Raw genomic sequence first — 14,764 nt, 5'->3', positions numbered from 1 at the left:
GCTACAGTTCAGCTGCAAGGAGTCACGAACAGAGATAGGAAAGCCAAGATGAAAACGAAACTTGCAGAAGCGAGGGCGACATATGCGATGGGGAGGGACACACTCCACACACTCGCTCGACATCCACGAAAACCCAGCGCCTTCCTACAATTTGCTCTAGTCGTTGCTTCATGAGCATCTACACATATATATATATATATATGCATATATATTTATATATGAATATTCATGTGGCACTGGCGTGTACAGATATATATTTGAATACTTGACTGTGTGCGGGTTTGTTTTGGGGCCCGTTCATGCGTTTTTCGCTCTTGTCCGGAACACAAGGACTGTCGACACCCCGGACGTCGTTCTTGCTTCTGTTTGCCACGTCACCTTAAGTTTTTCTCTGACCTGTGCTCTCCTCGCGTTTTTCTCCACTTCATTTCTCTCCTGCTGCATATTCTCTCTCTTGCCTCTCTCTGCCGCCATGCGTTTCTCCTCCTCGCCCCACACGCCCTTTCTCTGCTTGGCGCACGTTGGACGACCTCCCCCGCAGGGGGAAGAAACCGAAAGAGCAGAGAAACGATGAAAGCGCGCGAAAAGGAAAGCTGCCAGAGGCCTCTGTCCGGTGCGGCTGTGTGAGCGGCCATCGTAGATCTGAAGTCGCGGTGTCTGTTTGAGAAGCAAGGGACCAGCTAGACGAGATGGAAGAGAGAGTACCGCCTCGATACTTAGCTAGAGAAGAACTAGCGAGAAAATCCGAGAAAGGTCAGCTGTGGTAGAAACACAACGAGATCCCGGTCGTCGTGCAGGCCTCCAATTGCGAAACTACGTTTTCATCGAGTCCCTAAGGACTCGAGTCGGTTGCCTCTGCGCCTATATATATATATATATATATAGAGAGAGAGAGAGAGAGAGATACAGAGATACAAAGAGATAGAACTACATATATATATATGCCAATCTGTTTCGTTACGCATATTTATATGTGAACACGTCCAGTGGTGTATTTTTTTGGATTTGGATGCATTAGCTGGCTGCTGCTTCGCTCTCGGGTTGCAGGTCTATATCGTTTTCGGTGCCTTCCGACCTTGTCCCGTGGTAGCATTTTCACATTTGGTTTCCACACGTTTCTCCTGAGAAGAGAAGTGCAGGAAGGAGACAGCTGACTCTCTCAAGCGTATCTCAGCCTCCGTATTCCCCGCACGCATGTGCCTTTGATGCTCACACGTTCATGCCACATGTTAATTGTCTCTCATTCTTAATTGGACTAAACTTCTTACAAGCGGCGTTTGGTTTGATGGAGCTTCATACCCAGACAACTCCACACCATGGTTTCACCAGGCCAGAAGCGAAAGCGAGAAAAGTTGGAAGCAGAGAGAAGTATCCAGGACAGGGGGACAGAAAACGAAAGGAACAGATGAGAGGGAGAAAAGCGCAGATACAGAGAGAGTGACAAAGAGAGATAACGTAACAGGAAGAGAATATAAACGAAGGCTGCAACGACTGGTCGGGAGAAGGCGGGAGACACCTGCGTTTACCAGAGAAACCCAAGGAAAGTGCGTGGTCTTCTCGTTCCCTCTAGAAGACGGAGTCGCCCTGTTTTCTGTGCACTGTGCTTCCGTGGACTGCCTCGCTTTCTCTCACAATCAGACGGAGAGTCTCCGATGCTTTTCTATGGAGAACAATCGGCCTACCGTCGCGGCTGTAGCTTCGCCGAGCAGAGGAGAGAAAAAGGAAAAGACCGGAGAATCGCGAGACAAAAAGAGAACCAAAAAGACCGGATTCGACGGAAAAACTCGAGAGGGTATCAAAAAGGAGAAATCAGAGGCGCGAAGGACAGTCAACCCCCCCCCCCCCCCCCCGTGCCTCTTTCTTCTGTCTCGTTCCTCTGCCTGTTTTCCTCCATCCACGCCGTCCTTCGCACCCCACGAGGTGTGCACACCTTTCGTGTCCTTATCCCTTTACAGCCCCCCCATGGCGACGACAGAGAAGCGTTTTTCTGGAATCAGGGCGATGAAGTCTCCGCTGTTGAGTGGCAGCAAGCCTGCCTTCATGCAGTGGTTTAACACATAGAGACACCCGCCGAGACTGATGAGGAGGTAAACTGTTTTCTGCAAGAAGAAGACGGCGCGTAGACTCCAGTTGGCGTCTTGCGCGAGGTCCCGACTGCGGCCCGAAGAGGCAGAAACAGAAGAGACGGACGAGGCACACGCACCGAGAGCCTCTCGATCCTGTTCGAGTCCGGCAAAGACGCGGTTGACGTTGAGAGCAGAGGAGAAGCAGCTGTGCAGGACGTAGAACAGAATGAGGATGCCGAAGATTCCGCTCGAGTTCACGCCGCCCATGTAGATCATGAAGAAGTTCATGGCCAGGTTCTTTGCAGGCGAAATCGCGATTTCCCACCCCTTCTTCGCCAGCAGATGCTGACGCCGTGCAGCCTCAACTCGGGAAGCAGCCGGGAGTCCCCGCGACGAGACAGTGGGCCCCGAACTGGCTGCAGCAGACTCGGTGAAGGAGAACCCCGGCGGCGAAGGCAGCGAGATAGGCGGAGGCATGTTGCCGCGCGAGCGCGCTGTCGAGGCGGTGGAGTCGAGAGAAAACGTCCAGCAGGAAAGCGCAGAGGCGGCAGACTCGGCGCTCGGCTTCTCCATTTTGTCTGAGGAGAGACAAAAGGGTTGCTTGGACAAAGACGAAAAAAGGATCCAAGGCGTGGATGGCCCCTTGACCATATACGAAACCGATTTCTCGCCGTGTGTACGTACACCTCAGAAGGACATCGTGCGGAGAGGCGTCCACGAGAGGCTCGGGCGTGAGATGTACGTACACCTGATTGTGCAAGCTGAGAAAGCGGAGAGACGGTGGAGAGAGTGGGGAAAACGGCGAGACGTCACGAAGGAGGGTGTGCTCGGCGTCTCTCTTTCGCAGTCCCTCCTTCGTCTATGTTCTCGACCGCGTTGCCTCTGGCGAAGGTCTTTCCGGCCTTGCCTCTGTGGAGGCCTGAAGCGGACTTGCTCACTCTTTCGCCGGTAAGCTGTCTCGTAATATTTCTCCAGGCACTCGCTGATTCCGCCTCGACTTCCGCGTTCCAACCGCACTCCCTCGAGCACAGAAAGGGACGAGAGAGGAGGGGACAGAGAGACAAAAAAGCGCCAACTACCGAAGAGAGATTTGAGAGAGAAAATGCCAGAGGAGGCACTACGTGACGAGAAGAAGCCCGTGAAAACAGAAATTCCTGGCGGCAGGCCCTCCCGACCTTCAGCGAGAGGTGAGTGCAGGGGGAAGAGAAGAAAGATAAACATGGAGAGAGAGACGGGAAAAGACAGACACACCAGTGGAAGAAGGAGGGAAATAGAGACAAGCTAACCTGAGGGTCGCTTTTCTCGTGTTGCCTGTGACACACACTCCTCGCAAAAATCTCATGCCTTCTCGCTGCACATGCCGAGCCAGCGAGAAATCGCCTTATACGCGGATTTGCTGGCAGAGAGACAGCTAGGTTTACCCGCACAACAGAGAGGGAAAAGGCGAGAAACTCCAACATGCAGCTGAAGTGGTCTTGAGTGGAGAACGCGCAAAGGAAATCCAGAGGAAATCGACCTGCAGAAACGTTCAGTTGGCAGTTGCCAAGCGTTCGTCTTTCATCGGCTGTACGTACACCTGCATCTCAGTTGTGCCATCTGCCTGCTCAGACGGTAACCGACAGCGCCGTTGCATTAGTAAGGCCGCGCTTTTTCCTAGTTGTCAAAGCAGTCTTCCTTTCCTCGCTTCGTTTGTTCGCAAATTTCCGTCTTCCTTCTCTCGCACATGTGGATCTTTTCGTCAGCTTCTGATTCTGCGGTCCATTAGACTGAGCCGCTTCGCAGCTCGCGTTTCTCCCTTTCGCCGCCGAGAGGCTTTCCCTGCACCATCTGTCCCTGCTTTGTTACCCAGCTGTTTTGCTTTCCGCTTTCGCAAGTTCTTCGCTCTTTTCCCGGCGTCTCTCTCCCACTGTTTCGCTGGTCATAGCCTGTCCTCCGTGATCTCCTTCTTCTGTCCACTGCCCGCTGGCGTTTCTCTGTCTTCTCTCGCTTCCAGGATCGCACGTGTTTTTTGCGGCTCTCTTTCCAGAGAAACGTTACAGACGGTGGAAACGCGAGTGCGTGTACAGTCCTCCTGACTGTTGTCTGTTCGTTTTTGTGTGTCTCTCTCTCCTCGCCATTCTCTCTCTGCTGTTTCCTTCATTCCCCACTCGCTTCCTCTCTGGTCTCTGCATTTTTGCGCGTGCCGCCCCTCTGGCACTGCTTCTCTTCTCCGGCGAATTACAAAAAAGAGCTGGGGGCCCAGGCAAAGGAAACACAGTCAGGGATAACCTGGTCCAGCGCTGCCTCTTTGAGGTCTGCCTCCGGTCCAACCCTCTCTTTTCTCCCGCAAAGGGAAGACGTCCTTCCTCTCTGGACGGTCTGCGGTGTATGTACACCTGAGTCCGCGCCCGACACAACCTGCATCTCTCACTTTCCCGTGTGTACGCATCAGGAACGCGTGACTACAGCAGTAAACCGCCACTTCCTCGTCTGCCTCGCCGTCTTCTCGATTCTCTCCACGTTTTCCCGCCCTTCGCTGCTTCGCCTCTTTCTCCCTCATCGCTCGCTTCCTCGAGCCCACGTCTCCGAGGCGTGTGCTCCGCCGTTCGAACTGTCTGCGCACCGCAACTCTCCGAAGTCGTCTCTCTTCCCTTTTCTTGTTTTTTTTTTCTGAAAATGGAGCTCTCGTTCTTCAACGTCGACGACGGCTACCTGGAGGGCATTTGTCGCGGCCTGCGCTCGGCCTTCTTGACTGAGGAGGATTACAAAAAGTTGTCAGCCGCTGACTCTCTTGAGGGTAAGACGAACGTTGGAAAGCAACCCTTCTCCTTTTTGACCATCTTCACAAAACCCCCCGTTGCATGCGCCCTGTCTTTTACGGAGCCTTCTCTTCCTCTCCATTCTTAGGTCCCGCTCTGTCTCCTTTGTGTCAAGCACCCTCCTTCTTCTCCCCCTAAACAGCACATGTCTCTCTCTTTGCCTTCTTTTTTCTCCGGCTCTTCTCCAGATCTGCGGTCGGCGCTCGAAGAGACCGACTACGGCCCCTTCATGCAGGACGAGCCGCTTCCTCTAGCTGTGCCCACGTTGTCTCAGAAGTGCAGAGAAAAGATGGCGTCTGAGTTCCGGTAATCCGCTTCTCCGCTCGCTCCTGGAAACTGTGCTCGCGATCTCTCTCCGGGCCTGCCACGCGCTTCGATGCTGGGACGACCAGGCGCCTGGCGAGACACGCAAAATCGGTTCCCGTTTCCCAACACCTCATATATGCCTTTTCCTCTCTTTGCACATGCTCGACGTCCTCCCGCTGAAAGCAGCCCTTCCCCACACTGCCTTCCGCGTTCTTTTCTCCGAGAGCCTTCGCGCCTGAGGCCGGAAGCGCGAGGGCGGAACGGCGCGGGGAGGGGAACGGGCCTCTCTTGCCGTGCTGGTCTCTGCGTTTTCTCTTCTCTCTGCTTCTTCTCTGCTCTCTACGATTCCCACAGCGCCGAGAAAGGTTTCGCTACTTTCGTCTCAAACTCGGGGAATTTTTCGCGCTCAGACTCTGATTCAAGATTTCTTTCCTTTTTGACTGGTTTCGCAGGTACATGCGCTCCCAGGCGTCAGGTCCTCTAGGAAAGTTCCTGGACTTCATCGCGTAAGCGAGACGGAGATTTGCGTTGCGTTTCTCTCCGGTTTGCCCTCTCTTCACTCTTGTCTTTCACAGGGTTTGTCCCCTTGAGCGGACGCCTCGCGTCCTGTTCAAAATCGCTAGGCCTCCACTCTCCGTGCTCATCTGATCCTCTTCTGGCCCTGGCTCGCTTCCCCGCTCTAGCTATATACATATGCATATATATACATATATATATATATATATGTTCCCGATAGCATGAGTTTATCCCAGTGTACAGAAAAGTGCACTTACGAGTTTGTGTGCATGCGCGTTATTTGGCTACAAGCCAAGGGGAGTGAACTGTGCAGCAACCACCGTGTCGATATTTCGTCTTCCACACTCTCTGTCTCTGCCTCTCTAATTACATCTCTGTAGATTTGTTTCCATTTCTGCGGGCGCGCAGGGGTTGTGTTGTCTTCCGTTCCTGTGTGTGTAATTCCGAGTGTCTGGATGGGCACAGGGGTTTTGAAGTCGGGCGTGTGGAATTGGGCCCTCGTGGAAGCAAAACGGAGACGCTCGGTGTGCGGGGAATTCGTCTTTTTTTCTGTTGTGTTCTCTGGAGTCATTTCTCGCTCTGGCCATCACATTTTCTTCTCACCCGCCGGAGACTTTCTCTGCTTCTCATGTAACACGGAGTTGTGCTTGTTGTCGTGCTACCAAACGCTCGGCAGTCGAAACGCATCTAGGATGGATTAACTACGCCAGGGGCTCCAAAAGAAAAGGCGTCTCTATTCTAGATCAAAGAGGAGACAGCGGAAACCGTAGTGCGTCCTCTCACGCCGGAGTCTCTCTGTTTTGCATGTGTCTCGGAATCTGTTGTCGAGACAGCACAGAGAAAATGATCGACAACGTCGTCGGGCTTATCCAAGGCGCACTCAACAGGAAGTCGGCGCACGAGCTCCTCGCTCGCGTTGACCCCATGGGGTACTTCCAGGTAACAAAACCGAATGCCGCAGTGCATGCGCGACGGAGAAACGGTCTCCTTGGTTGCCGCATCGCGTTTTCCCTCTGTACCGTGTCCGTGCACCCCTTCCGTTTTTCTGTCTCGGCGCCTGCACACATCTGTTTCCGAGAGAGAGCCGGTGGGGAGAAAGGTGATAGGCACGCCCACGAGTACACAAATATACGTAATACGCATATAGGTATAGGTGTGTAACTGTCTTTGAAGGCGTATACGACAAAGCACGTGTAAAGAAAGAGGTTTCCACTGTTTCTCGCCACACGCATGATGCGATCGATAGAAAGGGCGAGACCTCTCTCCACAGACAAAAATTTACGTCTGTGCAAACGCATGTACATAGACAGCATTTCTCATCAGCCTGGTCTGTCGAACTGCAAGGACGTGTTCTGCACTCGGGTTTGGGATGTTCCGTATCGGTCATTCAACAGTGTGAAATAGAATCCCCGGAACCGCTCGGTTCACACTTATAGGTTCCGAGTCGAGGGCTCTCGTAATACCGCTTCCGTCTTCCCTGTGATCTGCATTCACCCTTCTGCTGTCTGCATTCACCCTTCTGCTGTCTGCATTCACCCTTCGGCTGTCTGCATTCACCCTTCGGCTGTCTGCATGCACTCTGCTGTCTGCATGCACTATGCTGTCTGCATGCACTATGCTGTCTGCATGCAGGAAATGGCTGCGATTGCAAACATGGACTTGACGACGAGTTACGAGGAACTTTACCGCGCTTTGCTTATCGACACACCTGTGGGGAAGTATTTCCAGGCTTTCCTCGCGGAGTCGAGCTCTCAGGCTGCTGCGCATGCATCGGATCACGGCGGGCGAAGCCTCGCCGAAGTGGCGAGCATTGTCTCCGAGACGGACATCGGTGAGAGAAGAGAGAAACACGATAGGCGCCGAAAAGAGCCTACTCAGCAGAAGAGGAAGAAGCGAAGAGGAAGAAAGCAACAAGCAGGAGTGTGCAACTGCCTCGTGTGTTTGTGGATGTGTGTGGCTGTTTGCTCCAGAGCTGATGAGAAACAGCCTCAAGAAAGGATGGCTAGAAGACTTCTACGCTTTCACACAATCCCTCGGCGGCACAACGAAGGAAGTGATGACACACATCCTCAAGGTCCGCGGTACTCCAGGAAAAGAAGTTCCAGAGGAATCCGTTACTTCCTTTGGTTTATGCCTCCGTCTCTCGCCGCGCATGTCCTGGCCGCTGGACAGCTCGTATGCTCTTCCCGTTCTCCTCTTCGCCTCTGGATTTGGTGCTTTCCTTTTTCTCTGCTTCTCTGGCAGTCTCCCTGTGTACGCCTTCTTGTTCTCTGTTCCTCGCTGCGTTCTCTTCTCGCGTCGGCTGAATGGTGACAGTCGCGGGTTTTCCTTTTTTCAGACCGAAGCGGATTTCCGAGTTTTGCGTTTGGTCGTGAACTCGCTCTCTTCCAATCAACAACAGCAAATGGATCGTCACGCTCTTTACCCTTCGTTTGGGTACCTCTATCCAGAAGGTAAGAAAGAAGAATGCGGAACAAAGACAGATTTCTTCTCTTTTTCCCGGCTGAGAAATCTCAAGTTCTTCCCTGTGCTGGCCCCTCTTTGTGCTGCAACCTTAAACCCGGAACCCACTGCTTGTCGACTGGCGGTCTTCGGTTCCACTTGTCCCCTGAAGAAACACCTGACACGAGTGGCGCTTTGCGGTTTCTTCCTCGTTTTCTGTCCCCGCGAGTTCCCGTTTCTGTTTTTGTGATCTCTGCTCTCGGTGTTCCTGTTCGTGCCAAGGATGAGAGCTTTCAATCTCGTGTCCTCTCTTCTTTCGATTCCCAGAAGAGCCAAAGAGAGGAGACACGAAAGGAGAGAGAGACACTTCTGTTCGGCTTCCGAGCAGCCAGGGGTCATCTCTCGAGGAACGAAAAAGGCGAATCTGAGGCCAGAAGGGACAGAGGAAGAAGATAGAATGAGGTGACAGCAAGAGCACGAACGACAGACGCTGTGTCGATGCTCCTGTCCGCCTATCTCACTCTGTGTCTTTCTCCATCTGGTGCCCGATCCACTTACGTCTGCATCAGTGTATGCGCATCGTGGAGATGTAAATACTGATCTACCTCCTGGCTGGTAGACCTCTGCATAGTGCTGCTTTTTCCTACAGTTCTCTCGAACCTTTCCTCTGACGTGCTCTATCTGTATTTTAACGTTTACCCTTTTGGACTGTGTCAGGTTGGTCTCCCTCGGTGCATGATTTGTGCGCGTCTGTGTGTGCGTGCGGGAAAACACAGGAACGGATGGCCTTCGGAAGGCATGGAACGATGCGACGGTCCGGACCGCGCTCGCCCCGTTTTCGGTAGGAAAAAACAGCCTCTCCTTAAACATGCTTGTCTTTCAAACGGGAAAAAGATTGCATGCAGAAATCGACGTATGCATTGACATTTACATGTGGCCGGTTACAGGAGGATAGGCACTTAGACAGATACACAACCAGGCACATCCATCGATATAGATAGATTTAGATATAGATTGATATAAATAGATATGCACACGAACTGTGTCACTGATACCTAGATGGATAGATCTATGGGTAGAGAGATCCAGTGATGTGTGTGTATGGAGGTGTTCATGTTCGGGGGATTCATTCCTGGAAGCTTTGTCAGGGAAAGAGAGGTCTTGACGTAGTGTTCGCGTCTTGGAAGCGTGCGTTTTTTCGCAGAACTACCTGAATCTGTATGAGCAATGCAAAGCGTTCTACGTTGGACAAGTGAGAAGGCGCCGTCGTTTTGAACGCCTGGCGAATTCGCTTCACTTTCTCCTTTCAACCAGAGTCTGCCTTCCCTTCGTGCGTTTTGTAGCCCTTCTCGGGTCTCTGGTGCTGAAGAGCGGCACATGTATACTTCTAGTTATCATCAATGTGAACATATTATGTACATGTAGTATATATATATATATATATATATATTATATGTATTATATATGTATATACATAAAGGTAGGAACGGAACAATGAGTGAGATGTGTTTTCAACGTGTACTACACAGGCACATTCGTATGTGTGGCCGATGTCCTCTACATCTTTTTCTATCAAAGGATTTCGGTGTGCATGTCGGGCCCCAGCCCATGTGCGAATGTGGATATCCGAGAAACACGCAAACGTGTGCACATGCATGTGTGTGGTTCGACGTGGGGATGTGTCTTTTTTGTTTCGCGTTTTGTCCTTCCCTCCTTTTCTTAGGAGGGACAGGGAAATGAAGCTGTCGATATGGCGAGCAACAGCAAATTCAAATCTCTGGAAGATCTACTGTACAGCGAGACGGCGACGATGTGTGAGTTGGCCTTCGAGCAGCAATTTCACTACGGTAAGCGAAGAGCTCCACCCGAAAAAAAAAAGCGGAAATGGGGAGCCCGCCCGGCCTCGACGGGGAAAAGGCATGCACACGCACGCGTTTCGAGTAGGCCAGGAAGGAGAGAATCGCGTCGAGAACGGAAGAAATACCGCGTTGTCACGGTTTTTTTGGTTCTTTCAGGAATCTACTACGCGTGGGTGAAACTGAAGGAGCAGGAAATCAGAAACATTGTGTGGATTGCCGATATGGTAAGCGTAAGCTCGTGTCGAAAGACACTTCACGAATCGGGCGATCACGATATATCTCGGGCAACTTCAAAGCTCATCAGAGGAAAGTCTCCAAGGCTAAACAAAGAGACAAAGGACAGGCGTCTAACAATTCTCCTCTCCACTTTATTCATATATATATATATATATATATATTGACGGTGTAAATCAACGCGCTTCGAGCTACCCAAGGATAGGTGCATGTTAATACGTGTGTGGAGTTTTTCAGGTGGTTTTTGTCATGATTAAATCTTTGTGCACGAATCCTTAACCACACTCACCATGTGACCTTCCAGAATTGGTCCTGGCGTTTATATGTATATATATATATATATATATATATATATGTCGCATGCCTTCTCTGTCGCATGTGTGCTTTTCCTTGTGTTTTCAGATTTTGATGAAGAGAAAGGAATACATCTCAGACCAGATTGTTCCTCTTTTCCCACCTCGCACGTGAAGAGTGTCGCAGATGTCTCATTCGGTTGCTCTTTCTTCGTTTTCGTTCTACCTTCTCGGTTCTCCTGTCACGTTCCTCCTCTGCGTCCGCTTTCTTCTCCCCCGGCTCCGGCACGCTCTCACGATCCTGGGCGAAATGTCGCTGTGGAGCTGCATGCAGTCAAAGTGTCGCGTTCCTTGCCCCTCCGTTCTAAGGTGCACACGTGTGGGTGTATTTGTCTAAATATTTGTGCTGTCTCTTTGTCAGTGCTGCGGGGAAGTGACCGCCAGAGCAGCACGGAGGCTAAACAAGGAGCGAAAGTGATTTCGCCGTTTTGACGCGAGTATATGGTCCTATCGTTCTGCTCATCTCTCAGTAGGCTGTTCCCCCAGCTGTAAAAACAGTGCACAGAACAAGGCGTGTCTGTACGGCAGGCACCAAAAGAACAGCCTGAGGCGGTCAGCACTGCCTCTGGGACAGGCAATTAACCGGAGACGCGACACTGGCGCAAAACCGGCATTTCGATCTGACGTTTCAAGCACATGAAGGTGGAAATTTTCCATTTCACCGTTCTCACCGCGAGCGCTTCTGAATAACAACCAGGAAGATCGCCAACTTGTGAAGAGCAGTTCCATGGGAATACTGCGGGGAGGTGAGAGTCAGGCTGGGGGAGGTTCCTTAATACTCTCCGGGCGTTTTGCAAGTTTAACGTCTCCTTTTTGGCCTTCTGGAGGCAAAGCCTGCCAGCAAATGGCTGTCTGTTTACTCCCAATAATCCAAGAGCTGTTGTGGACGGAGTATGCGCGGCGAAGAGCATAAGTCGATATTGTGTGTAGTGCGCCGGTTCTGCACGGATCACGATGCTGATTCATTTGGGTTCTGTTTGAAAATATCAAAACATTGTCTTCTTCTTAAGCCCTAAAAACAATCACTGCAGATCTATGAGTATCTCCATTCTCCAGTGCGCTGCGGGGCAGGGTTGCGAGTATCCACGTGTGACCGACACATCGCCAGAGCACATGCACATGACACATTCCACTACGACACCGCCGCTGGGAGAACACAGTTGATACGCATCGCATAGAACCTTTCTCTCCACTTTCCCGGTACTTTCTCCCTGTGCTTTATCCGGTCTTCTCCGCTACCACGGACACGTTTGGTGCCGAGCTAACCCACGGGGTTTCCTCGTGGAGTTCAGGCATACCGTCTCGGGCGCGTTGCGTTCGTCTGTTCGCACTCCCAGAGAGTTGCCAGAGACACGATTCGCCGTAATTTAGAGCAGTGTGACTCTCCTCAACACCTGACCGGGGAGGAGCAGCACTGCCACTACGCCTTGGAGTCAGTGTGCGGTCAGTCGCAGGGGATTTTGAAGCTGGGGGCGCTAGAAGACTTCACACGGCGCTAGCGAGCGTGGTACGGAGCAGAGAACTCCGAAAGTCTCCGTCGTTTCCCGAGAAAACACACGGACCAATGAGAATCGCTTCGAACCGAGCTCTCCAGTACGGTTGTCGTCGGTTCTTCGTCTAAAGGCCCGCAGCGGCCTCTCAGGCCTTTGGCAATTCTGTGAAAGCGACCGCTCCTTTAACTAGACAGGATTCACACGCGTCCATTGGCCAGTCCGAGCCGGAGCCTCGAGACAGCCGTTCTCTCGAGCTGTCGTACGTCTTCCTGCACTGGCTACGGTGGCGGGTTTGCCTAGCCCGAACGCTGGCGAATTTACTGGTCGCACGCCTTCCCGTTCCTCCAGTCTCCCGGTCACGAGGCGGCGCAATATGTCTGTTGCGGCGTTGTCTATCCACCCGGCCTGCGTTTGTCGTGGACACAGCCGAGTGGGAAGATCATATGAGCTACTCTGTGTTGTGCGCAAACATATTATTAGGTTGAGAGGTGTGAGCAGAGAGCTGTCGAATATACAAAAAGTGGAAGACCTGGGCAAGATAGCTACAGGTGGAGTCGTAGACCTGTGACTCGAAGCGGCGTTATCAGAACATTCTCTTTTGTTATTCGCGCCGGTCTTGTCGCCTTCGGACGCCCACCCTCAACGAGGTGGCCTCGCAGCTTCTCGAGTTACCTGTTTTGGAAGGGTTCTCTGTTGGACTTTTGAGAAGAGTTCACAAAATGGCTCCACCAACAAATCATCCCCCGGGAGCATGCCCGCCGGGATGCACAAAGCACCCTTGCTCGTCCATCGCGCCGAGCGGGGTCTGTCCCATGCGTTCGTTCCATCCGTCGGGCCCTCACTCCCATTTCTCCTGTTACGATGACCTCAGGAGCAGGCTTACGCACGACAAGAATGTTAGACCCGTTGCCTCTCAACAGGTACGGGGAGACACTGTCAAATAGACATCGGTACAGAGAGAGACCAGCCAGAGCGTGTCGTCTGCCGGTACTCAATTGTTCGTCATTCAAAACAAAATTACGTAAACAAGGGACGATAGGAATGGAGCACACGCGGCGCCGTAGTCGGAAAGTTGCGATGTGCAGCGTTATGTGTCATCATCTGGAAGTCGGGTTCGCATTGGTGTTGGGATGAAGGTGTCGTCAGCTCGGAGCTGAGCAGCGTTAATTTCAAAGAAGAGCAACTCGGCACTTTGCTGGCGAGGAGAGGCAGGTCGAGTTTCCGCGAATCTATTGACTAAGGGTTTTGTCATGAGGACGGCGGTTTTTTAGACAAGCGTTTTCCGGAGGGAAGAGGTGTGTCTCCGCGAGAACCGAGGAGTGACGTCAAAGTTACTGAAAACCAACAACAGGTGCCTATTTTGACGGTAACTGTAGACCGGAATTTGTGTGAGGTGTGCAGCTCGACTTCATGGATGAGGCGGGCCCCTTGGCTCTTGCATGCCTCCCTCCGCTGGTAAGACAGCCTCTCCGCAGCGCCAAACAAGCGTTGTTTTGAAAGGGAGTTGGCGTGCTGGGTTACAGTTAGGCGTTTCATGGACACGTACACGCAACGGTGGTGTTGGGTGACACACAGGGTGACCTGAAGGTAGGTAGAGGACGAGAGGTGGTGAGATAGCGAGTGTCGCGTATCATTGTCTCCGACTCTGTACGAATCGCGCACTTCGGGTGAAAATGTAGGCATGAGGTAGGTAAGAATAGATAGGAGCTTGGGACTGCCGTGCGGAATCTCCCATTAGAAGACTGTGTTCATATGCTGACGCGTCATGGCAGCTATGGGGAGGCTTGAGCGCCAACCCTATCGACGATATGATATTTGAGACTGCGCTTACCGCCAACGAGATGATGGACGACATCACATGGAGACCGAGAGTTGACGTGGAGTTCGACAGCAAGAAGAAGGAGATGGTTATCTTAGCCGACTTGCCGGGCCTTCAGAAGGATGACGTTACCATAGAAGTAGACAACGGGGCTCTTGTTATCAAAGGTCAGTCAACAGCTCAGCTGCTAGCCCAGGTAGACTCTAAAATTGCAGTAGGTGGTGTCATTATCGAAACATGCAGACTGAGGTGCCACGGATAGTGAAACACATACAGCGACATACACGAGAATCTGCAGCGATGACGGAGCGGAGTTGGTCGAAACGAACCGGCGACAAGATCGAGTGCCCCCGGCTGCCATTCAAAGTGGGACGGGGAAGAGCAAAGAAAACTGAAATCTGGATTCGTTCTTTCTCTGATATAGGTGAGAAGGCCGCTAAAGACGTGAAGGAGGACGACGAGGGGAAAACGAAGAGCCTCGTTACCGAGCGGGTGTCTGGTTACTTTGCTCGCCGCTTTCAGCTACCGAGCAACTACAAGCCTGACGGGATCAGCGCAACCATGGACAACGGCGTTCTACGCGTTACTATCAAGGTGGACGATTCAGGGAGCACGAAGCAACAAATAGATGTGAAGTAGATGTTGCAAAGGAACCGCGTCGTGCGGCGCGGTTTGCAGAATGCAGAGGATACTCGAAACTGTATAACGATGGGAAATATGAAACGACACTGAAAGCGGGTTCAGCCCACATAGCAGCCCGTAAGAATCCCTTGCGCACGGGCGAGCTGGGAGAAACGGGAGTAACCGAGTGCACCGGTCGACTAGTTTGCTGATGCCATCCGAGAAAACATGGATTGATGCAGAACTGAGTTGCACGC

At 52.1% G+C, this 14,764-nt stretch overlaps 3 protein-coding genes across 3 annotated transcripts; 2 read left to right on the top strand and 1 right to left on the bottom strand.

Moving 5' to 3' along the window:
* Positions 1-1,949: 1,949 nt before the first annotated feature.
* Positions 1,950-2,639, bottom strand: NCLIV_027490 (conserved hypothetical protein; the record flags this gene model as incomplete). Its single annotated transcript, XM_003882943.1, has 1 exon — positions 1,950-2,639. One exon carries the CDS (start codon positions 2,637-2,639, stop codon positions 1,950-1,952), a length of 690 nt encoding a protein of 229 aa, XP_003882992.1.
* Positions 2,640-4,721: 2,082 nt separating this feature from the next.
* NCLIV_027480 (hypothetical protein) lies at positions 4,722-10,689 on the top strand (the record flags this gene model as incomplete). Its single annotated transcript, XM_003882942.1, has 12 exons — positions 4,722-4,842; positions 5,053-5,170; positions 5,623-5,676; positions 6,520-6,625; positions 7,319-7,517; positions 7,657-7,760; positions 8,025-8,139; positions 8,905-8,969; positions 9,333-9,380; positions 9,852-9,975; positions 10,144-10,211; positions 10,624-10,689. The coding sequence occupies 12 exons, from the start codon at positions 4,722-4,724 to the stop codon at positions 10,687-10,689; spliced, it is 1,188 nt and encodes a 395-aa protein (XP_003882991.1).
* A 2,097-nt stretch (positions 10,690-12,786) lies between these two features.
* NCLIV_027470 (putative bradyzoite antigen) lies at positions 12,787-14,525 on the top strand (the record flags this gene model as incomplete). The annotated part of the gene is made up of 4 exons (XM_003882941.1): positions 12,787-12,987; positions 13,469-13,522; positions 13,840-14,053; positions 14,311-14,525. 4 exons carry the CDS (start codon positions 12,787-12,789, stop codon positions 14,523-14,525), a joined length of 684 nt encoding a protein of 227 aa, XP_003882990.1.
* Positions 14,526-14,764: the final 239 nt, after the last annotated feature.

This window comes from Neospora caninum, chromosome VIIb, assembly GCF_000208865.1.
Source record: "Neospora caninum Liverpool complete genome, chromosome VIIb".
Taxonomy (NCBI): domain Eukaryota; phylum Apicomplexa; class Conoidasida; order Eucoccidiorida; family Sarcocystidae; genus Neospora; species Neospora caninum.
The sequence above is the reverse complement of the archived record's forward strand: the minus strand, read 5'-3'. Positions and strand labels throughout refer to the sequence as shown.